At 50.8% G+C, this 24,389-nt stretch overlaps 1 protein-coding gene across 2 annotated transcripts in view; it reads right to left on the minus strand.

Moving 5' to 3' along the window:
* Nucleotides 1–24,389, minus strand: part of Klhl29 (kelch like family member 29) — a 307,924-nt gene that overhangs the window by 128,934 nt on the left and 154,601 nt on the right. For both annotated transcript variants that reach the window (XM_036170647.1, XM_036170646.1), the window contains one exon: nt 9,304–9,633. In XM_036170647.1, the coding sequence (XP_036026540.1) occupies nt 9,304–9,588 (285 nt within the window). In that variant the 5' untranslated portion in view covers nt 9,589–9,633. The remainder of the gene's footprint in view (nt 1–9,303; nt 9,634–24,389) is intronic.

Here is a 24,389-nt window from a genome sequence, read left to right on the forward strand (position 1 = left end):
TGTACATATAAGTTCATTAAGTTCATTCATTCTGTTCTCAACCAGGTATTGAGAACCTTTCTATGCTAACAGGACCATCGCAGTTCTGTTATGGGAATAAGAGAAATAATAGCAATTTTCCTTGCTACTGATATGGCCACACTTAGGCTGGCAGTTCTTAGGAAGAACAGGAAATCTGGGCAGACAAGTAAAGGAATTAAGATTCTAGGAAGAAGAAGTGTCATGTGTAAAGTCCCTGGGGGCATGAAAGTAGAATTGTAGTCTGGCGTGTGTGTGTGTGTGTGTGTGTGTGTGTGTGTGTGTGTGTGTGTGTGGTGTGTGGTGTGTGGTGTGCGGTGAGATTGTCCTCAGACAGAAGCCGATTCTCCCTAAGAAGACAGCAGCAAAACCATGCTATGGCCCTGGCATCATGGGAAGATGCCATGGAAGCAAATTTCCTGTATGCAGCAGTAAGTGCTCATGGGTGGATAATAGGGAGCGAGGACTCACAGTAAGCACTGCCGCTGTTTCAGTGGCCCCTGTTTTGGGTGAAGTCTAGGAGATGGAGGGACACACTGCTGGCTGTTCCTCCTGAGTCGCCCCTCCTACGGAGGTGGTTTCCCCTCATTTAGTTCTTAGCCTATGCACACGAGATCCCTGAGGCTACACGGCGGCTCTAGTGTCAAGTTTCTGGAATGTTCCTGCTGCTTTCCATTCCTGCGTGTTGGCTCCATCCTCAGGCTCACAGTATCATGGCAGCTGCATGTCAAGGCATGGCATCCAGAAATGACATAATCCAGAGGAAAGAGTGTTTTCTCTTAGGACTCTTCCTTAGAGGCAAGACAAGCTCTCCCAGAAGCCCCCAGGCTATACTGGCCAGAACTGGGTCACATGACCCTTGCAGAACTCAATAAATGGGCAGGAACACTATAGGATCACATACCTATTTCAGAATCACTGTCACCCCAGCTGTGCTTGAGATCTGTTGTCTCAGACCCAGGCATTCGATGCTGAACCAGAAAGAAGAGTTCCATCAGAAAGGCAAAAGGGGAGAGAACAGATGCTGAGCAGATGACCGGAAACATTTGCCATAGACAAAGATGAGGCCTTTTCAGGCCTGGAATATCTTCTAGCTGCCTTTCACCATTCTACCCCTAAGTCCTATCTCTCCCACCTGCCAGAGGGCCGCTTCTGACCTGAAGCCAGGATTCTTTAAGTAGTAGGTCAAGAACTGCGATCATGCCCTGTGCTAGTCTGTTCCCCAGTCAGGGGAACCTCATTTAGTCGCTTTTCCAGACTACACAGATATCAGTGCCACATGTAGCCCAGGGCTAGATACACTGGGAGCACCGGTTACGTCTTCAATATGTTCAAGACATTCACCTTCAACATGGAAGGCATTGTGGCCTATCTTTCACAGCCCATGGTAAACATGGCTAACCTGTGCCCCCCTCCCCAGGACTAAAAAGGACAAGAGTAGGAGAAGAAGGTGATTGAGTAACCCAAGACTTGGAGCCTCAGGAGCAGGTGTGGGTGGACAACAGGAGCAGCTTTGCAGAGGTGGGTGGCAGCCAGCAGCTAATAGTTCCCGTCAGGGTGGAGGGGCAGACTGGCTTCTGCCTCCCACACAGGCCTCTAGCTCCAGCCCCGGCTCCATGGCTTCCTCCTCATGGTACCATCGGGTACGTAATATTCATCTACTTTTTCCAGGAAGCAGAGTAGGGCTGTGCTGCACATCCTGATGCCCTGCCCACATGCTTTGACTAGTTCTCAGGGCTCCTTATTTACCAGAGGAAAATGAAACTCTGGCCCATGGATTCCAGAGAGCTGAACTCACAATGCAAATCAACACGCCATGTTTCCTTCACTGAAATGGAGCAGACTCTCGGGGGCCGGGGGAGTAGAAAAGACACTGAGGTATCAGGAGCCACCCTGGTTGGTATGTTTCCCTGGGTTATTTTTGGCCCTGCAGACAGCTCCCTGTAACAAAGGGGCTGGGCTCTGAAAGTTCATTTGTGACTTGGCTGTTTAGATTTTGCAACATAGTTTCCCTATGAAAAAACGCAATGTCACAAATGGTGATGAGACTTCCAAGCTAGTTCTCCAACGCCTATTTAACCCATAATGTAGCTGAAACACTGTCCTTGTGCAGGGAGGGAAAAAAATGTTTAATTGCAACATGAGCAATTAAACGAAACAGTAAACTGTTATAACAACTGTATAAGCAGCAGATTTGCATTGATCTTGAATGATGCTGTTCCCAAAAGCCTTCTGGAAGGAGGGGCCCTTCTGAGGGTTTGGGTGGGGTCTGTGTCAGATTTATTCTATTAGGGGAAAGAGGCATCAGACAGTCTGAATCTGGGCTGCTGAACATTTGTGCCACACTGTTACTTCTCTTTGCTGATTTCACTCCCCTCCCAAAACCTTCCGGAGAGAATGTTTCCCTATGTGGGTTTTCATGGGGACAGGCTTGTGAAGGGCATCTCCTTGGGGGTGGTTTTTATTTTAATTTAAAACCAGCAGGCCAGGAATGGCACTGTATGCCTGTAATTCATAGCACTTGGGTGGCTGAGGTAGGAGAATAGAACTGTCGTGAGTTTGAGGGCAGTCTGAACTACACAGTGAGATTCAGCCTAGCCTGGAGACCTTATCTCAATACAAAACAAAACAACCAAACAAAAAAACCCACCCCCAAAAACCATCCAAACAAAAAACAACAATCCCAAATTGGTAGGTTAGCATCTATCTTTGGGTGTGTCCTGGGGACAGCAGTGTCCTTGTTTCTCTAACTCTCAGGATAAAGGGCAAAGTCTTGGCCCAGCTATAGGCTCTTTGAGGTCTGGTCCCCTAGGAGCCAAGGGGCCAGCCTGCTTAGCAGCATAGTTCTGTGTGTCTGAAACCTCTCCAGGATTGTTCTGTATACACAGGATGTAACATTGGAATGTCTAAATTGTGAGTATTTCATCCTGGTACCCTATCTCAGGATGGGTGGTTAGTAGTAGGTGGATCCTGTGCTTTCTGCCTGGGGCATAAAAGCTTTAACTAGCAGCCGGAGGACAGATAACCATGCCTAAATAAACGCACTGGGGACCTGTGGGTTATTTCGTGAAAGTGATCACAAGTCTACTCATCTGTGCATGATGCCTGCCTCTAGCGATGTGGTGTTTCAGTATCTCTCCTTCTTTCCCGGAATCTGGCTTGGGGATGCCACTTGCTTTGACCGAAGCATCTGCTCACCGGCACTGTCTTCTTGCTGCTTTTGAAACCCCAAACCACCATGTGAATGAGGCTGAGCCAGCCAGCCAGAAGTCATGCCGAGAAGTGAGGTTCCTGGCCTGAGTGTCCACTAGCCACAGATGTGGGGACTGAGATAACTTTATCACTGGAGTCCAGCTATACCCTCTGCAATGTTCAACTTGTACACCCTGCTGACTCATACCTAGGGTGTCTTCTTGTGTCTTTACTTTGTAATTCTTCACTGCCTTTGGTCTTGGCTTACGGTTTATGTGAGAAAACACACATTCTTCTCTCTCTTTAGTTAAAAACTGAAGTTCAGACCACTCAGGTTTGCTGCCCCCCCTCCCCCCAAGGCAGCCTTGAAACGGCTGTTTTGGAGAGGTGGCATTTCTCATTTCTACACACACTTTGTGACGGACAGATGGGTTTTAAGTCGATGAAGACACAATCCACACTGTAATCGTGACTTAGGGTACAGGCGAAAGCCATTAGCTCAGTACTAACATGCGCGAGCTGTCTCCCAACGCTTTATCTGACCTGATAATTTATCACAAGGGAAATCAAGAATACTCGTTGGTGGATCATCAAGCCATGGCCTTCAGGCTGAAAATCACCCACCGTCGGGAAATGTGCAATGGAAAGGGTTGGCGTCACTCTTCCAAGCACATCACTTCCAAGCTTCATCATCAGTCACAGATCCCCGAACCACAGGACAGCAGGGGGTTGTGCATTAGGCTTGATGGCTGTCCCCAAGATGCCCACGGGGACCTCAGGTCATCCTCCTAAGAGGAGCATTCCCCAGGAGGCTGAGGTGCATCTCTGGGCAGATGCATTCCTTATGATGAGTAGTTTCTAGCTTCCAGTGCTCATAAATGTCCGTGTACCACCAACCCCACCAACCCCCCCCCCTCTCCCCCGGTGCTGGGTACTCTGAGCACCAATTTCCCAGCCCCTCTAAGCTATCCTCGGGCTTCCAATACAGGCTGCTGCTGCTTAGCCAGATTTATGCTCAAAGGCTGAGCTCCAAGGGGTGATGGGAAGGACTCAGCCTGAATGCCCTGACCACAAGGAGAAAGAGGCCTCCCACATTTATGGTGCAGGCATCTGTGAGGATTCTCCGGTCCATTCTTTTCAGTAACAGAATTGCATTTTATGAAGTTGTCCCCTTTCTGTTTCATCTGTCAAGCAGGTTTGCTGAGAATAATTTAAATTTCATGCAGCAGCAACTGCGGGGCATTGGTGCCTCCCTTCCATTCTCACAAACAGGCCTGGCATGGAGCCATGCTTTCTCCTCAGCCGTGCTTTCCCCCCAGTGCCCAGACAGCCAGTGGGAGTAGAAATGTAGTGATGGCCCAGTTCCTCAGTGTCACCTCCTACCACATCAGAGGGGGACAGGAATGTTCCTTGAACCTCCGAGCAGCAACCACCAGGCTGATTTCCCCCAGAGGAAGAGCTTTGCAGATAGACCCAGTTGCTAACTGTGTGTGTGTGTGTGTGTGTGTGTGTGTGTGTGTGTGTGTGTGTGTGTGTAAGTGAGTACACATGCTGCACGTGTGTGCAGAAACATGCAGAGATCAGAGTTTGACATCAGAGGTCAGAGGTTGGCCTAGGAGGTCAGAGGTTAACATCAGGGGTCTTCCTCAACCACACCTCATCTTAGGTTTTGGGACAGATTTTTCTCACTGGACCTGGAGATCGCTGATTTGGCTAGATTGGCTGGTCAGTAAGCCCCAGGGATCCACCTGTCCTTGCCCACCTAGCACTGGGATTATAGGCACGTGCTGCCATGGCTGTCTTTTTATATGGATGCTGGGGACCCAAACTCTGGACCACAGTAGGCATTTTATCAACTGAACCGTCTTCCCAGCCTTAAAATGAACTTTGGTGGAATGCTTACTCAGTGGCACATACCCTTTTAGCGTTTTCTGCACATATTAATTTACATAATCCTTATGTTAAACATACTATTATCATTTCCATTTTGTAGACACGGAAACTGAAGCCTCACTTGCAAATGGCAGGATTCAATTCCAGGCTGTCTGAGCCAGAAGCTCCCGGGCAGCTGTGCAGTGAGAGTTGACGAACTCTTTGCCTTGCATTTTCCCTGACATGAGAAGCAAACATGCCCATTTTTTTTTTTCTGGCCTGAAATCCAGAGTTTACGGTCACTAGGTGGACCAGTGATGGCAAAAGCTGCTGTCCCCTCTTGCCATCATGGTTTCCATGGTGAATGGATGCTGCTAAGCAGCCTGGGGTGGAGAGAGCCGGCCCAGGTTGGTTCTGTCTTGGGAAGGAGTTAGGTTGTCTCTGAGCTTCCCTATTCTCAGCTGCAAAAATGGGGCCGGGTGGGTGGTCTCCAAGAAAGCTCGCCGTGGGCTCTGGCAACTCATATTCTGGAGGTTGGAGAGCAATGGCTGTGTGTTGGGGAGTGGGAAGGTATAGCCTTCCAGACCCTCCGGGTATCTCAACCTCCCAGGAGTCCATGCTTACCCAACTGGCCTTTCATCAAAACACGCAGGAATTCTTTGGGCCGTGGATAACTGAAGACACAGAAAAATCAAACTGGGCCTGGGGGTGGCCATGACAAAAACAATTGCATCATCTCGCTACCCCAGTCTCTGGGAGCACGAATGTCTTCCCAAGACAATAGCCCACACCCTCAGTCCTGGCAGAGCCAGGGCCGACCCTAGCACTGGAACTTTGGCATGGAGAGTGGCAGGGATGCTCTGAGTACCAGAGCGTGGGATGTTCAACCCGTGGTCCTGCTGACAACAAAGGGATGTCCCCAAAGGCCTGAGAGCTGCCCCTTGCCTCAGAATCAGCAAGCTCGGGTCCCTAGGGGTGGTCCTTCTGACTCCGCCATCACGCCTTCCTTTCCTCGCCTGCTGAGATGGTGGGGTCTATATTTTCCTTTAAGGAAAGAGCCTCCTGGGCTGATGAAAAGCTTTCAGACCTTCTGCCTTGGTCATTGAGTTTGGATCTGAGAAGCCACCCTCTTCCGTCACCTCTTCCCTCTCCCCTCTCCTCTTAGCTCCGGTCTTCCTTCCAGGTCATCTTGACTCCCAACCACTTAAGCAGTTCCCCACCTGCTCAGGGCTCCAGCTTTGGTGCTTCCTCTGGAGAACTTCCCTCCCCCCCACCCCGTGATGGTAGAAGGGAACCCCTCTCCTCACAGTAGGGGGGTCTTGTTCTTCCAGGGCCAGCGCCTGGTAACCTCATTGCTTAGCGGATGAACCGCCAGCCAGTGCCTGTTCTATTTCAAGCACTTCACATGGAATTCCACACATGCGATCCTCATGGTAAATCGGGTAATCAGGGACTACCACCTAATCCTAGAACTGAGGTCCACAGGGGCCAGACATTTTGCCCAGTATCACTCAGCCAGAGGTTGATTGGAATTAAAATTTAGACAGTCTTCAAAGCCTAGCTTTATCTACTCCATTGAATCACCTCTACCAATAACTTCAACAGGGGAGATACTGGCTCATCTGGCCACACATGCAATTATACACTGACCCATGATTTCCCCAATAGCTAGAGCCAGCTCTTCAGTGGCTGCTTGGTAAAGACCTGGTTGATCAGGGAAACTCTTGACAGATACCTGAATTTGGCCTGGGTGTCCACTGATGTGATCTTGGCATGGGGGTAGACACACAAGCTGGAGGACAGACATCTGGGCCGGCGGCAGCAAGTTTAGAGTGACAGGGGGCACCATTGCCTACATCAGCGGTCCTCAACCTTCCTAATGGCGCGGTCTTCTAATATAGTTCCTCATGGACCATCAACCATAAAATTATTTCTGTTGCTCCTTCATAACTGTATTTTTTCCTACGGTTATGAACCGTAATGTAAACATCCGATATGCAGGAGATCTGATACGTGACCCACAGGTTGAGAACAGCTGGCCTAACCTTCGAAGACCAGTGCCCTCGATCGATCGATCGATCGATCAAAACCACCATGGGCAGCTAAGCTGTCTCGCTACTGTCCGTCCCACCCTGTCCCTGCACACAATGCTCTAGCAATCCAGAGAACTCAGACCCCAACCAGATCCAAAGCAAACCCTGCAGGTATGAAACTGGGCTGAGATGCTTGCACCGTAGAGATGGCACCTTGTCTCTGTGCTGCCACAGACCATGACGCTGACCTCTCTAGCGGGCCTGAACGTTTGCCCTTTCTCCCACTCTGGGTTGGCTACTGGCTCAGTCCTTGTTTCAGCTGTTGTTTTTCTGTCTGTGGCTTGTTTTTTTCCTCCCATGTGGTTGTGGTTTGGGGTCTGGCTTAGGGAGGAGGGCTAGTGAATACCGAGCTATTTTGGAGCCAATCAGGTGCCCTGTGTCCAGGGCTGGGGTGGGACATCCCTTCAGAGAGCCATGGGCAAGAGGTCTTTCACCTGGCAGAACCCAGGAGCACTCAATACTGGCTCTAAGGCACTCATTCTGAAGGAATGGCAAGCCATCGAGTGTTGTCTGTGGGGTCAGCTTCTCTCACAGCACCTGGAGCCCTGGCTGCTGGCTCCAGAGGCCACCATTCTCCAGATGGTGAACAGCTGGCCTTGAAGACTGCCTGCCAGATGTGGCCAGCAGGGCTGGCAGCAGGCTCTCCTGGGCAGAGGTCACCAATTCAGAGTGGCCAGGGCCTGGTGCCCAGGACAGGAATGTGTTTGGCTGGCCTTGGGGAAGTGTGCCCAAATAGTCTTCCATCTCTGCTCCTATCCGGTATTACTTCCCTCCCTGCCTTGGTGGGGTGGTGTTTTCATAACAGGAAAATAAAATCAATAAGACATTGCAGCAAGATGTCAGCGTGCTGCAAGCTGGCCTCCAATAGCTCCATTGTCTCGGGTCTCCGCCGGGCTCTGCGGCCAGCAGTGCTGTTATTAATGGGAAGCGGGGCTGAAAGGGAGTTTTGAAAATCGTAGAGACAAAGGCACAGAGCACCTGGAGAGCACCGTCCACCACCACAGCTACCTCACAATGGCCAGCCTGGGGCTTCCCGCCTTTAATTTCTCCTGCAACCTTTATGAAAGCAGGAAAAGAAAAGCGTGGGCACACACATGCAGCACACACATACACACCCACACACAGGCACACATGCAGGCCCCGAGAGGGCTCCTGGGAAGTGATTCTGAATGGCTGGCAGAGGCAAAGACGGCCTGCGGAGCCTCTGCTTGGTGGAGGGGGATGATGGGATGAATGTGTTTCTTGCCTTGGCCACCAGCTGTCCCTCTGAGGCTCAGTCTGCCTGAAGGGCTCTGCACAGCATGCAAGAGGGGGCTTCAGAGCCCCTCCGCTCAGCCCAAAGCCAGTCAAGAGCCTTGGTGACATTACATTCCACATTCCATTTTATACACACTGCCTTTGGCCACCATTCCTGAGGTTTCTGGAACTGCCTCTTGCAAAAAAAAAAAAAAAAAAAAAAAAATGGGCAGAGTGATCGGGAGCTAATATCTTCCGGTCAACTGCTGGTATGAGTTCTGAGTCATATAGTCATATAACTAGTATGTCTGGGGACCCTCAGCAATTGGGCAGGCATGTGTACAAACTGACCTTACAGGGTTGTTGTGAGGCTCACAGGGACTATAGACATGAGAATACCCTCCCACGGTGATGAATCAGTAATGGGCTCTTCACCCTGGGTGGCTAGTACAGCTGCAAAACCCCAGCCACTGATGACCCCCAGGGGGACTTATTTGTGTTTAGTTCCCCTATTTAGGGAGATACCTGGCAATACTCTTACATCACTCATTCAGTGGCGTTCAATCAGTGCGTGTGCGTGTGCGTGTGCGTGTGCGTGTGCGTGTGCGTGTGCGTGGCGTGTGCGTGTGCGTGTGTGTGTGTGTGTGTGTGTGTGTGTGCGCGCGTGTGTGTGCGCGCGTGTGTGTGCGCGGCGTCAGCACCTGCTGGTCTTCCTACAAGTTAGTTACATATAGAGACAGTCTCGTAAATGAAGCCATTTTCACCTTCAGAAACAACTGCAATGCCCTCCCCATGGAGGCGGTGGCTCTGGTGACCAGGAAGGAAGGCCTCTGTGCCGGCCTGGGCTTGAGTGGTTGCCTGGCCCCTCCCCAGAAAGGATCCCAGGTCTTACCTTGGTGGTGACTGCGGAGGCCGAGCTGGCCACGAGACTGGTGATGGCTTCGTTACTGCCGGTCGTGCAGGGAGCAGGAGCTGTGGCAGGCGTGGGCAGCCGGGAGGGCACCACGGGCAGTGGGAGGAGGCCTGGTCGCGCACCAAGACTGCTGGCTGTGCCTCCACCAGCACCGGAGGTGACGCTGCAGACGCTGGTGGCCCCGTGGGTCCCATTGACACTCCACTCACGGCGGTCCCAGCCTACGCGGTAATCTCTTTCGAAGCGGCTATGGTGCCTGGACATCTCGGTGGGCCGTGGCAGCTTCTCACAGGGAACCAGAGCCCGGACCTGCCAGCACAGAACACAGGAGGGTGGTTGAAGCGGCCACACTACCACCACCAGCAGCAGCAGCATATGTTCAGCCCCTGCTCTGGGTTCACGAATGGGTTTTCAAGTATTAGCCAATCTCAGAGTTTCAGCAAGTTGGTAAATCCTCGATCATTTATCAGCCCCACTCCTCAGATGCTGAAGAATTGATTGCTCAGGAGCACACGGCAGAATGGAACAAGCAGGATTTGAACCGTCAAGTCGTAAAAATTTAGTTTTGCCTTGTCACTGTGCCCTGAACAACACCGAGTGCACATCTTAATTACGGCAGGGGCAGCACTGCCTCCTATCCCCACTGTGAGAGAAGACCTCTGACCGCACACTCTCCAAGCACAGGTCACATGACCCCCATGTGTACTCTCTTTAGAGTGGTCACAACCTTGACTGAAAATCTCATTTGTTCCGTATAGTCCCCTGTGAGGCGGCAATGCACATCCGGTCCCCAATTTACAAGACAAGGAGACTCACAGAGAACAAGCGATTCCCCTCGAGGGCAGGGGATGAAGAGGCGAAAAAGGTCACTATGTCTCCAAAAGATGTTAGCTTCTAGGTGTCAAGTCCTCCCTCAAAACCCCAACTCTACGATTCAGTGCTAGACTTCTGGGACCTGGGTACTCTGGCCTCCACTCCCTGCATCTCCCACGTGGCTTCCTGAGTATATGAGCAGAAGACCTTCCAGGGTTGTCATGGAGACCATGGTATGGGAAGGGCCCTCTGAGTCATCAAGGACTGTATTTTGCTCAGCATCAGTATGATAGTGCTGGCCCCTACCCAGGCAGGGACCAGTTACTTTGGTCAGGGAAGAGACAGAGCTGTAGGGGGTGGGGAGAGATGAACAGGACAAGGCATGGTAATGCCAGGGTAGAGACAAGTGGCTGATGGTGAGGGACTGCCCTGTACTTCATACTCACAGTGCCTAAGGATTTAGTACGCTTTGGTCCTGTTCCATTTTACAGCCATTTCCAGTCTAGGCGACGAGCCTGTCTTCCACTCTGCCAGCCCAGCTCTGAAGTTGATGGCTACTAGACAAGGCCACTTATTTTTAAAATGTCTATAAAACCTGAGCCTCCTCTGGTCTTTGCATATCTGCCCCACTGCCCAGGACTTGTGCATGGGAGCCAGAGCCTGTACCCAGTCTAGGAAACCTGCTACCATGCTCTGCTGATGTGGTGGGTGGCTCAGCTCTGGGAGCCGTTCTGTAAGGTGCACAGAGCAGACGAAAGGCAGCCTGTGTGGAAGCTGCCTCCACCTGTGGCAGAGCCGATGGGTAGGTACCATGGAAGATGGATGCTGGTTTCCTGTTGAGTTCATCATCACTGTGCATCCAGATTCGTACAATGTCACAAGAATTCGCTTAAAATGTTGACTTAGTATTCCACAGTGAAAAGGAAAAAAAAACAAAAACAAAAACCAAAAAACAATTGGCTCTCCACCCCCCTCTTTGGCCATCCCTCACATTTTCCAATGAATGCTTATGGGAGCGTGGACTAAACTCAGTTCTACTTCTTTGATTCCTGTTTGCCCCGGAACCTGCTCCCATGGGGCCCCTGGTGTACCCACCCCAGAGGAACTTGCTCTTGTGGAGGTCACAGATGACCTATTTAAATCTGATGCACAGTTGTGCCATTATGTCCTTGGAAGGTGAGGAAACATAATATTTCCTCCTCATTATTATTCGTTCATAGGAGGCACCTGCCTTTCTCTTTCTGGGTTCACCCCCTGCCCCCCAGCTGTTGAATCTGGCTCTCCTTGGATGATCTCACTCAACCACCACCCCCTTATCCATGCTCATCTCCCAGCGGGATCTCTCCTGAGTCTTTCCTCATTTTTCCTTGAGACTGCCCTATGCCACCTGGCTGCACTCCATGTTCCTAAATGGCTCAAGGTCCCCAAATAAGCTTATCATTCTTTAGCCTAGATGCCCATTCTCAGAATGCCCTGCCTCAGAGACAGCCACCATCCCAGCGGGGATTTGAGAGCCTATGACCCCACAGGCTGTCAAACCTGTCCCCATCTGCTGGCCACTCCCTCTGTGTAATCTTTCCATGTCAACTAAATCAATGTGGCTTCCTGCTCCCAATCCTGCCTTCTGAATCACTGCGTTATTTTGAGACAGGGTCTCCCTCTGCTGCCCCAGGCAAGCCTAGAACCCTCTGTAGCTCAGGCTGGCCTAGAATTCTATGTAGCCTAGGCTGCCCTCAAACTTGTGATCCTAATAACTGCTCTCTTCCACCCCACTGTTTTAAAAGCACAGATCCAGTCGGGGGTCTTTACTTTTCCAGGCACAGAGCCCATCACATCCCAGAAGACACCGGAGAGTTTGGACTGGCCCACTGTTCTAGCGTCCTTTCTCACCCCCAATGCAGAGGCAATGTCTACTCATCCCACACACAGTGCCTTCCTTGAGTCCACACCTGGCACTCACTATTTTGTACCTGGACATTTCCACCATAGGACAGACGCATCTGTGTGGAAGGGGAGAGCTCAGACATTAATCCTCGAGTCTCCTGGCTGGCAGTCTGGAGGCACTCAATGAAAACAATGACCTACCTTTCTAGCAAGTAGGACTTGGAGCCTCCAAGAGCAGTTCTGGAAGATGAATCTGCATTTTGAGGGCAGTCCGGACCTCACAGCTTGGGCTCTTGTCTCTGCATTTGTGCCCACCAAGGTCTCAGTGTAGTGCTTCCCTAGGCTGGGTCCTAAGTGGGCAGAGACTAGGCTAATGTGTCTGTCACACAATGTCCTCTGTTCTCATTCTAAGCACCCAAGAAGATCTCTCCCAGATACTTGTTGTGTTAGGACCATTCATCTGGCTCTGGTTGACAAAAAAAGTGCATAGGCAATGAGGATGCTTTCCAGACTCTGTCCTATAAAAACATATCTCCTTTTGGACTAGTAAGATGGCTCCTTGGGTAAAGGAACTTGCAGCTAAGCCTGGTGACCTGGACTCAGTCTCTGGGTCTCACTTGGCCGAAGGAGAGAAATGACTCCTGAGAATCATCCTCTGACCCCCGACAGACACATGTGCCACAGCATGTGTGAGCATGTGTGTGAGCTCATGCACATATACAACAATAAGTGTACTATAAATTTAATATATCTTTTTTTTTTTTTTGGTTTTTCAAGACAGGGTTTCTCTGTGTAGCTTTGTACCTTTTTCCTAGAACTCACTTGGTAGTCCAGGCTGGCCTCGAACTCATAGAGATCTGCTTGGCTCTGCCTCCCGAGTGCTGAGATTAAAGGCGTGCGCCACCACCGCCCGGCAATATATCTTCTTTTTAAAATGTAAGTATGTACACGCTCATGTGGGTGAGTGGATGCGTGCGTGAGAACTCATGCATGTGTGTGCACATGCATGTGGCTGTTAAAGGATGAACTCACATCTCATCTTCAGGTATGCCATGCACCCTTTTTGAGACAGGGTCTCTCACTAGGCTGAAGCCCACCACGAGGATAGATTAGCTGGGCAACAAGCGAACATCTGCCTTCCCCACAACGGTATTACAAAGGAGCACCGTCACAGTCAGCAGGATTGACTTTAGGTCTTCTGCTGCAAGGCGAGTGCTTTACCAACTGAGATCTCTCCTTAGCTTCCACCCCCAAATATTGTCTATGACTCCATAGTTCCCCCTGCCACCTTAGAAGTCACATCTTCAAGACAGTGCAGCTGTTCCCTGGCAGAGGCTGCCCCAGGCTTCACACGATCGGGACATAAATCTGTTATCACGTTCATATACTGAGAGTGGCAGTATCTACTTGTTACCTCAGCAGAACCGCATCTAGCCTGACGGTTACATTCAACCAACCCCTGCATTTCCGTATAACCACATAGCCTCATGTGCCACAGAGAAGTCATTTCCTCTCAGGGGGCATGGAGGCTCAGGGAAGTCAGGACCCCTGTACCGGAGATGTGTCTCAAAGCAGCTGAGAACTTGGCATCGGGTCCAAGGGATCTTCTTTGGATGTCGCATGCTTGGGGACCATGTGCTCAGCCCCACAGTTCCAGGGTGTAAGAGACAAACAAGACCCACAATGTGCATCTCCTACCATCCTCTCAGCCTCGTGCCACCTCTTCCAGTCTCCTTTCAAATGCCAGGGAGGAGGTGGAGACACAGGCAGCTGGAAGCCACACAATCTGGTTTGGGTCTCATTAAGTGTATTCAAAACAAAGGTCAACTATTTGCATGCAAGCGCTTGGGTCAGACCTCATTCCTCAGTTTAATTTCCCCTTTCAAAGGAATGAAAGCAATGTCTGCCTTGCAGCTCACTCCGAGCCAGTCAGTCGGCCGAATGCCAGCTCCAGAGGTGGCAACAGAAGTATTTCCTGCTGGGCACAGAGCCAGCATGTCAGAGGTCTCATGTGCACATACACGTGTACCTGAATGGTACTGCAGGAGGCACAGGAAGGGCCCGTGTGGAGGGAGGAGGCCCCGAATGGACACAGTGCCTGAGACCAGACTGGTTAAGAAATTCCAGACAAAACACAGAAAAAGGCTTCCTTGTCAAGGGAGTGCCCTTTCCTGGCAGGCTGCCTGGGCACTGGTGGAGGCTGGCACGTGGCCCTGCACCAAGAAGGGAGGCTATGAGCAGCCACCGCCTCGCTTTTGGTGTGGAGGGGACAGTTTATGGAGAATTCAGGCCGTATACCTGGGTGAGGGAGTACCTTCCCAGAACCTGTGTGTGTGTGTGACACACACGTGTGAGGAAAATGCTCTGAGGCCGAGAGTAGTAGTTTGCACCTGTAATCCTAGCAGTGGAGAGGCTGAGGCAGGGGGATGGCTAGAGATTTGAGTCCAACCTGGGCTACAGACTGAGAGCATGTCTTGAAAGGAAAGAACAGAAAAGCAGGAAAGAGATAGAGAGCATAGGGAATCTTCCATCGGTCAGTGGAGGAAGGTCAGGTAGGTCCAGGCCAGAGGTCAGGGTCTGTTCGTGCCCCAGGTTAATTCGGAAAGCTCACTGGCAAACATTGGACATACACAACTTGGCTCTGGATCTTGTCTGCAGCACACAACTCTTTCTCCACTGAAATACTGTCTTTGAATTATCCCTGGGACGCTGAGCCAGGAGAGGAGGTAAGAAGGCCAGAACCTTTCTGGGGTGAGGCAGAGGGGACCCCTTCTTCCATTTTACTTCAGCTCCGCATTTGTGGAGTTTACTTCTCCAGAGCAAGCATGTGCCTTCATGATTTCGCCTGTGTAGCTTCATGGCAGCCCCCCCCCCCCCCCCCATGGACGCCCACTGGCTGCTTCTCAGGACCAGTTCTGGTTCAGGACTCGGAATCCAGGTTCTGCACACAGCTCAGGAAGCCGGGGCAGGTCTTCAGTTTTCCCACTCTCTTCTTTTTAATAGCCCTCTCCTTCCCCGCTTCCCCAGGGGTGAGGACTCCGATAGCATCCCAGTGAACAGGAAGAAGTTTTGCCCTGAGAATTTAGTCACTGCTAGCAACCCAACCTCTAGTCTACCACAACCCATGCTTACTTTGTCTCAACACAGGACCACACCCAATGCCAGGGCTAAGTCTCTTGAGAATGCCCCCAAAGGCAGCCACATCACACTGACCAGTTCTCAGGAAAACCAGAATGAAAATGTAGGTACCCCTGTGCCCCTCTCCCCCACGAGTCAGGCAATCCCTGAGAAGTACAAAGGTCACACTTCTTGGGTACCATTAGCAGAACATCTCCCCTGGAGGCCTTTTCTCCTCCATTGAGCCTTCCTTGGAGAGGGCAAAGGGCTGTTCTGCTCCTTTGGGTAAGTGTGCTGCCTGACTTGGTAGCTCCATGAATCTGCTTCCTTCCAGGCTCCCCATTCATCGGGAGCCAGTGGTTTGCTTCCTGTTGACAGGTAGAACTTAGTCTTCACTGTGACCAATACTACCAGAAGCAGAATCACCTGAAACATACAGTAATGGATGAGGAGTGGCCCATCTCCAGAGGTTTTGTGCCTTTCCTCTGCAGGAGACAGCTGGTATTATTAAGGATCAAAATGAGGAAACTAAGTAATCTCAGGCCCCCACGTCCACCCTCCCCAAAGCTTGACCTATCACTTGTCCCTGGGACCCTCACATCCCTGCTGTTCTCCATCAGAAAAATAGGTTCTTTCCCAGGATTATCACGAGGATCGAGACATGCATCCCGCAAACCTCTGCACATGTAGGAAAGCTCATCATTGAGGGATGGTCATAGCCACAGTTCATGTACAGAAGGATAGGTCTGCAGCCTCCAGGGCAGCAGGAACCGTCAGATTCCTATAAGAGTTCACAGGAAACTGTCCATCTAGAGGCTGAGTGTATGTCCGCTATAGGCAAATGCACACAGCTACTGAGACCTCCTGTGCCGGGCAACTGGGAATCCTTAGGGTAGCTTCACCCAGGGCCACAGGGAGGCAACAGATTGCTAGGAGGTGGAAGGTTATTCTTCAGCTAATGTCTGTGATGTTGGGGACAGTGTCATCAGTCCCAGGGCCTGCCTTGATGGATGCACATCTCCCTGAAGCTCAGGGAGATCCACACCAGTTCTGAGAAGGCCTGGGAGTCTGAGAATGGGCACCAGAGGGTGATGAGCTGATGTCCATACTCAGCCCTGTTACCCAGCCATGCCCCTGATTTCTTAGCAGCTGCTGGCTGGGCTCTGCCTCCTGGACACTTGTTAGACACTTGCTAGATACCAGATCAGCAGCTCTGCTACGCAGATTTGCCTAGAAAGACTTTATCATGAATAATTCATCAGTAAATAATTAAGGATTGCCATGTGTCATGATGTGTGCGTGTGCGTGTGCGTGTGCGTGTGCGTGTGCGTGTGCGTGTGCGTGTGTGTGTGTGTGTGTGTGTATGTTGCCCATGTAGGGCTGGAGCCCAGAGAGTAGTATCTCTTGAGTTCTGGGCACTGGCCCCTGAAAATCTTGTTCAGGACCAACATACTGTATCTACTTGAATACACAAACAGGATAGCTGTGGTCTGTGTCCAGCGGCGGCGTTTCTTCTGGATGCCGGGGCTGGCCCTCACATATTAGCATTTGTAGAGTGTACACACGGCACACAGGATCACAGGTGGCTAATGACCCTTCCCTCATTCTTATCATTAAGACACGTCGAAGGAGTGGGCTGCCGGCTGCGAGAGCCCTGAAGGCGTGATTAATCCACAGAAGGCAGGGGAGCCCTTGCTGCCTCCAGACTCGGGGAGCCGAGGTGGCTGGCTGAGGAATGAACCATAGACGTCCGGCCCGATTGGAAAATGGATGATTGCCTCATTTGGGGAAGACGTGCTGCCAAGTCAGTTGGAACAGCCTGTGCCCATCTTTATTATTTTCATTTTCCTCTCTGCATCTTTTAGCTTTTCTTCTGGAACAAAATATTATATAGCAGCCAGAACACCATCTTGGCGAATGCAACACAAAGGAATTCTCTGGGTGCCCTGTGAGGAGCCAGCTTAGCCATGCCTTGGTGTGGATGTTGGTAGGAGCTAAGGATGCCCCCTGGAAAATGCCCCTGTACTTCCTAGAAGTATAGGAGATGCAACCAGGGCAGAGATCCTCATGCCATCACCCCCAGTAACTAAAAGATTCACTTTTGCCTGGGGCTGGGGTGGGCCTCATGTTGCCCCCTCCTGCTTCCTCTGGCCAGCCTTTGCTCACAGAGCCAGAGTCTAGACTACCAGGCATATGCCTCAGGGATGGCCTGGCACACTCTACTTTCCACATGGGTTCTGGTCCTACACCGGAGGGAAGGGCTGTCTGGCTCCTTCTGCTTCCTTTGCTATAGTGGATAGTTCACAGGGCTAGGCATCCCAGGGTAGGGAATCAGAGATTTCAGACTAAAGTGATAACTGTTCTTTAGCATGGAGCATTAGGGAGGCCAGGGACAAGGTTTAGAGACGAGGGAGGGAGGCATCTGGTGCCAAGATGTGAATATGCCTTGCTCTTGGGGGCAGAGCCTGGACATAGGCAACCCCAGACTCTGTCTCATGTGCAAGGCCCACACTGGACCTTGCACTCCACACCAAGGTTGATGTGGTTCCCAGGGAGAGTGCCTGTCAGGGCCTCTACATGGACATGATTCATGGGGGTCATGTGTAGACGCTTGGCCTGGGACAGGTGCCGTTTTCAAATCCTCTCTATGAACAGAAGCCAACCAAGATGACAGCCTGCCGGCAACAGCCTCCCTCACCCCTCTGAGGGGCGAGGAACCTGAAGGGTAGCGGCCTCTTCAGTTCTTTTACTGAAAATAATAGCAAAGCCCCAGGTAAACCAAGTATGGTAGTGCCATCCTCTGTCACCTCTGTTCTGAGATCTTTTATTTCACCATGCCTTGTTCAACTAAGAGGGACCCAGTGTGACACCCCCACCCCCTCAACCTCATCAGGCCTCACCCATTAAAAGCCTATGTGGAGATTGATTAGCTGGGAAGCAGGGTGGAAAAGCTCAGTCTTTCCCTGCAGCTTAGTATCCAGAAGGTTCTGGAAGATCACAGGGTCTGGACTTAGCTAAGCAGCCTCCCTTAGGCCCCTGAGGCTGAGAGGGGTGTGTGTGTGTGTGTGTGTGTGTGTGTGTGTGTGTGTGTGTGTGTGTGTGTAGTGGGGGCCGGGGGAAGGGAAGCCAGGGATACCACAAATCCAATTAGAAACCAGAGCCATGACCTGTGACCTCTGTGTTCACCCCTGGACCCCAGATGATGTGAATCTCCGTAATAGAGAGCTTCAGAGTATTGTCTTTGTTACTGAAAGGTAGCCGGAGCCTTTGTTCTCCAAGGCCAGCTAATCCTACAGCATCTCCTTGACCCCACCAGCCCTTCTGGTGAACTGGGAGCTCTCTTGGCTGCAGGTGGCAGATGAGACAGGCTCCAGGAAGGAGGAGTGGAACCCTGCCTTAAATGTCCAAAGGGTTACGTCAACAGTGGCCTGGCTTTATGGGACCACATCTCTGACCCTTTTAAAAAAGGGTATTACTCTTTTAAACTGCTCTATGGAGTTATGGCTGATATACAAGGGGATACAGATATTTAATGCATACAACTTGATGTGATTGGAGATAAATGCGTACCCCAGAAATCATCAAGATGCCACAGTTACCCTGACCATCCATCACCTTCCAAAGCCCACTCACTCTGTCTGCTCCCCTTCTCTATCTCTGGTGCTAAGGGCATGTAAATCCAGAGGGGCCGGTCACAGGCTACAAAGATCTCAGGTATGCAGAAGGATGAGATGTGGTGATCTCCTGGGGCCTATAACCTGTGACAAAGCACAGGACATTTGCACTGTCTTCTGTGGGTGCTTGGAGGGGACTTAGTATAAGATGCCCCTGCTCCCCCCTTCCCCCCCCCCCCGCTTCCCCCAATACAAGCTCCAGAGCGGCCACACTTTTTCACAGCCTCCTGAAGGTGGAGGCAGGGGTTTAGCACTCACCTTGGAATTTTTCTAAGTGAGGAAGAGGAGGAAGCCTATGTCCGGAGACGAGGCCTCAGTCTCCCTCCTTCAAAGGGTCTTAGTGAGCCAGGGGCCTTCATCTTGGGGTGCTTGTTAGAAACACAGACTCTCAGACCTCACCCCAGCAGTGCTGATCAGAATCACAGTCTTTTTAAAAACAGGTTGTAGGTAGAAGGCGCCCATCTATGAATCATTTGGGTTAGCCAGCCAGGATTCTGCCCTAGGCCAGGCTTTCAATGCTCAGGAGGGCCTTGTGGTGTGGGGGAAGAGTAGAGGTACCATTGGGGAAAAACCCACATTCCATAATTATAGGACTTAATATATGACCTAAAATGACAAGTGTTCAAAATGCTTTTCTGATGATAGGTTTGAGGTAAAATGCCACAGATTCCTTTTCTGGGCCCAATTTCTCATACCAAAAAAAAAAAAAAAAAAAAGCAGCAGCAATCTCCCTGCATGGGAGAGGCTACACCTAGTGCCTGCTTCAGATGCGAGATTCTGGCTGTAGGTTGTAGTCATGATTTTTTTCCTTTTTCACAAAAAAAAAAAAAAAAAAAGCATACATGATTCAGAGACTGTTCTCATGGGACTAATTGACTAGGCATTTGTGCTATCGCTTCTGGTATAAATCATTATAATGATGATAATGAAAAATAAAAAAGATATTGGAAATGACAGTTAGCAACATAATATCAGCACAGACTGAGGAAAGAGGAGAGGCGCGTATAAATTAGAAGCTTGTAAACACCGGGATCGATGAGGGGGCTATGGCGGGTCTGGGAGGATTAACTGGTACTCTCATTATGAACAAACCATCTTTGCTCCTTGTCCCGTCTTCCTGTGGCTCTGCAGAGGACGGAAGCCCTGAAAGCGGAGCCCCGTTTTCCCGACAGCCTTGCAAAGCCCCGGTAGAAGTCTTTGGAGCAGAAATTCTGCAGTGACGTCCCTCCTCCGAGTGGGCCTCCCACTCGCTCCTGGCTGCCTCTCAGACAGGCCTGATTATTCGGAATCTTGGAGAATTGACTAATTCAACACGCTCGCGTTCCACAGGAAATGGTGTCCATCAGTGACCCAGGCTGATGAATGGATCCTACTCGGTGCCTGGAACCAGACCCAGCAGCCAGTTGCATAGAAAAAAAGACGGATGAGTGTGCTCTATTTGGCTGCCAAAAATGCTCTCGCAATTTGCTTTCTTCTAGACAAGAGTCTATTCAAAAGTCTATTTGGAAACATTAGGGAACGGCCGTCACATGGCCGGCAGATCATGCTGCCTATGACAGGAGATTATCTTCCTCGGGAGAGACCCGACTGCTCTTTTATTTCACCAAGTAACTAGTGTCTGGGCTGATGGCTGCAGAATTGCTCCAAGGACTGGGGACATTAAAATCCCTGTCCAGAGCGAGTGTGGAACCGGCAGCTACTTCAGCGTGCAGGATTTGTGGGTCTTTCACTAGAGTTAAGTGCAAGCGCCTGATTTCCAAGGCTGCTTGGGTGGGACCCGGGGTGGAGGTCCTGCTAACCCAAATCCTTCCTGGTGAACGTGGTTTGTTGTTGTTGTTGTTTTTCCCTTCTGTGAGTTATGATCTCACACTCTTTCCCTCCCACTCAAATCCTGACGCATGCTCTGGGTGAATGTATGCACTGTCTTTTGCTCACCGAATCCCAGGGAGACACTGCCTACTTTCTTTCCCATAACATCACCGAGGGGCAGGTTAAGAGCAGAGTCCCACCGGTTCCTGCCTGCAGGGCTAGTGATGCTTAGAAGCACAGTGCAGATGAAGATAGAAAATCTTCAGGGGAGGGAGCAGCCAGCCTCAGCCACACCAAGGCAGTGTAGTGGAGCTCTGTTCACTCCAGAGGAGACCATGTCTCAGGACATGACGGCTGCATGTGAGTGAGTACAGATAGCGAGGCTGGGGATAGGAGCCCCGGCTTTGCCTGTCAGTCACCTTTCCCCTGGACAGAGAACGACCCCTCCACTCAAAGGCTATCACTGTGGCTTTAGGAACCCAAGGCTCATGCTTCTTCAGAATCTACAATGAGTCTCAGGGGGAAACAGCTTAGGGCCACATGGGAGAGATGCATGTCTTTTGTCCTGGCCACTGACCACATGTTTTCTCCGCCCTGAGATTGATGTCCTTGCCAGTGCCAAGCTTGTCTCAGACCACTGAGTCGTCTTTGTCTTTGCTTAGAAGCCACCACTCTGGTATAGACTTGCCCATGGTTTTTTCTTGTCCTGATTCTATGTCCACGTTTTTAATTAAATTAAAAAAAAAAAAAAGGCAGCGGCCGAGAGCAGAGGGTAGCCTGGTGCGAGGTTGAGTTTTATCACTACCCAAGCATGCAAACGAGGCGGCCTCCGTTGACAAGTTCACTTCTCCAGTGCAGAGCTGGCTGTTTGAACAGCTTGTGTGCAGTAATTGAAACATAGATTTTTTGTTGCCTTTCTGTTTATTTTTAGATTAACCAAGCAGGGATACTTGGCTTCTAGGCTGCCATTTGGACCCTATCGGGCAGCCCAGGGCTGCTGGCCTCATGTACAGCAGCATCACGTTTCCTCAGGGTCTCCCTTATAGATTTCCCTGAGTTTGACTCTGGGGAGAGGCAGCCTTTACTGTGATCATCCTCCTGACTAACGTACAGCTCCAGACAGGGAAACCGAGGAATGAGGGCTGTCCCCCCACTTTCCAGGTTTCTGAAGACGGCTTCTCCCCGCCTTGCAAGACTTGTATAGTAGCTCTGAGAGGCAAACCAATCAGAGACCAGTGATCTACTCTCCCACCCTGGTGGTACCCACGGATAGACCAGAAGCATCCACGCCTGGGACAAGGGGATTAAAATAAAGCCAGAGCCAAAGCTCAGAGAGAAGATTCAAACAGGGCCAACTATGGCCATTTTTAAAGGTCTAATTTTTAAATTTATCACCTTAAAAAAAATAATAGATAGCCAAGGCTGGCCTTAGCTCCAGCATCACCTTGCTCCGGCTTCCAGCATGTATTCCACCAAAGCCACTATGGTTCTCTCAACCTTGATACGTCTATAATGAATATTCAGTAGTGAACATTTTAGCAGGTCAACAGGGGTCCTGCTTAAGGACAACCTCTGTCCAGGACCGCAGCTGGCAGAGTGCCACCCGGGTACTGCTGGCCACCGTGGCAAAGGGAAAGAGGGGTTGGCCATTCACTTACTGGCTCTCAAAACGTTCCACTGCTTTCCTGTCACTGGCCGAAGCAAATCACATGGCCATGGCTAATTTGAAATCGAGTAGGGAAACATAATCCTACCCAGTTGGTTTTCTGGAACCTTTGTCTTTAGCCCAACAGGGCTGGCATCTCCTTGACGGCAGAACCTCTCATCTCATTGCCCTCAGAGCCCTGCCCTGGCACACTGCAGAGGCTCCACTGAGCTGACCTGTCCCGTGGGAGGGGATGGGAATGCGAGGGACCTCTGAGATAACCTCTGCACTGCCCAGGCCCTATTCTGGTGCCTCTCTTCCCGGAAGCCCTCCTCAGCCACCAGCCTGTGAGGACTGGGGTGGTGCTGGGTCTCCCTAGCTCCCTGCCTCAGCTCCACTTCCAGTGAATACTCCATGACACAATGGTTGTGTAACCGGTTTTTTGTTTTTTTTTTAAAGACAGCTAGACTCAGTGGGGTGTCAGCGGCTGTCATTTCTTTTTCTTTTTCTTTCTCCCATTATTTCCATCTCAAGTTACCCTGTTGGACCCAAACCACTCTTGGGGTGACCTTGGGGTACCCCAGTTATGACCGGTGCTGCTGTAACTATCTGTCCCAGAAAGCCCACATTCACTGAACTGAAAGTAAGCAGAAGCAGGCACCGAACCGTGGGCCCAACATACATCAGCTCCTTCATCCTCCGAGCAAACATCTGAGGGGCACTTTTATTAAACTGAGGCATGGGGAGGCTTATGGACTTAAAGGCTTAAGGGACCACGTGCTATGGTGAGGAGGTACCAGGCGGGAGCGCCGTGCCCCCCCCACTAGGGAAGGGCACGGTCTTATATTCCCTCCCAGGTCTGTTCTCAGCCTTCCTTCTTCTTTGCAGTTTAAGAATTTCCTTCTCTTCTTTTATTCCTCTTCCTACTTTTTATTTATTTATTTATTTTGGCTATGTAGCCCAGGTTGGCTTCAAAGTTACCACTTAGCTCAGGTTGGCCCGGAGCTTATGATCCTTTTGCCTTGGCCTCTGGAATGCTGGGCTTATAGGCATACCTCACCATGCATGATCAACCTTTGGGGGTTGCTCTGAGGGGCCCTAGAGTTGACAATCCCTCTTTTTGATGGGGGCTCTTCCAGACTTCATGTTCAATCTGGTTTAGCAGAGACTTCTTTATAGAGGAGGGCCTCAGTGAGCACCCTGCTACAACCAAGTCTCCCCACCCCCTTCCATTTATCACCTCCAGGGTGCTCTGCACCCCCATTCTTTGTCCCCTAACCTTGCCAGCCCTTACTCTACAGGGTCCTATGTGCCTTATCACATACCATGCTCTGAAGTCATATAATCTTGCTAATTCTGTCAAGTTTCCTAAGTAGAAGTCCTGGGTGCAGCCTCACTCACATTTCTGCCCCGTGCTACTTATGTACAGATCCAGAGTCTCTGGAGTGCAAAAGACCCAGGCCCCAGGGAGAACTGGGAATGTAGGGGCAGAGCCCCTGAGTGGATTCTGAGGAGTTTTGTACAAGCCAGAGCTCAACTGCAGGAGCCCCCGGAATCAGTGACCATCTGTTCTTGGCTTAGCCTGGCTCCATCTGCACACACAGCAGTCCATTTACAGCCAGTAACCACGGCATACAGAGCAGGGCTAGTCCAGTTATCTAATGAGTTCCACAAAGGTGATTCAGATGTTGGGCTTTGCATGGGCGGGTTTGTCCACTTAAAGCTGTAGTCCCTGATGAGTCAGGCACCACCAGGATGATGGCCTAGAAGTTCAGTGACCTTTTCCCTAAGAAGGTGCTGGGACTAGCATCCCATTCCCAGACACCCAGGAAATGACTATCTACTCACTGGAGAAGCATGCTGTGGTCTACCCACTCAGATGTCCCATGGTCCTGACCTAGAGCTGGGAAATTTCTTGATGATACCAGAGGAGACATCTCCCTTTTTTCTTGCCATCCTTCCCCAAACCCCTGATTTTGGCTGGCATCTGTCTCCCGATCTGGCGCTGAGGTCTGCTGTGTACTTCATACCAGAGCAAGCTGGCAAAGCGGGTACAGGGAAGGAGCATTTACAGGAAAGTGCTACATGCCACCAGTCTAGAAATAACTTACATTACCGTGTGC

This window comes from Onychomys torridus, chromosome 21 (assembly GCF_903995425.1).
Source record: "Onychomys torridus chromosome 21, mOncTor1.1, whole genome shotgun sequence".
Taxonomy (NCBI): Eukaryota; Metazoa; Chordata; class Mammalia; order Rodentia; family Cricetidae; genus Onychomys; species Onychomys torridus.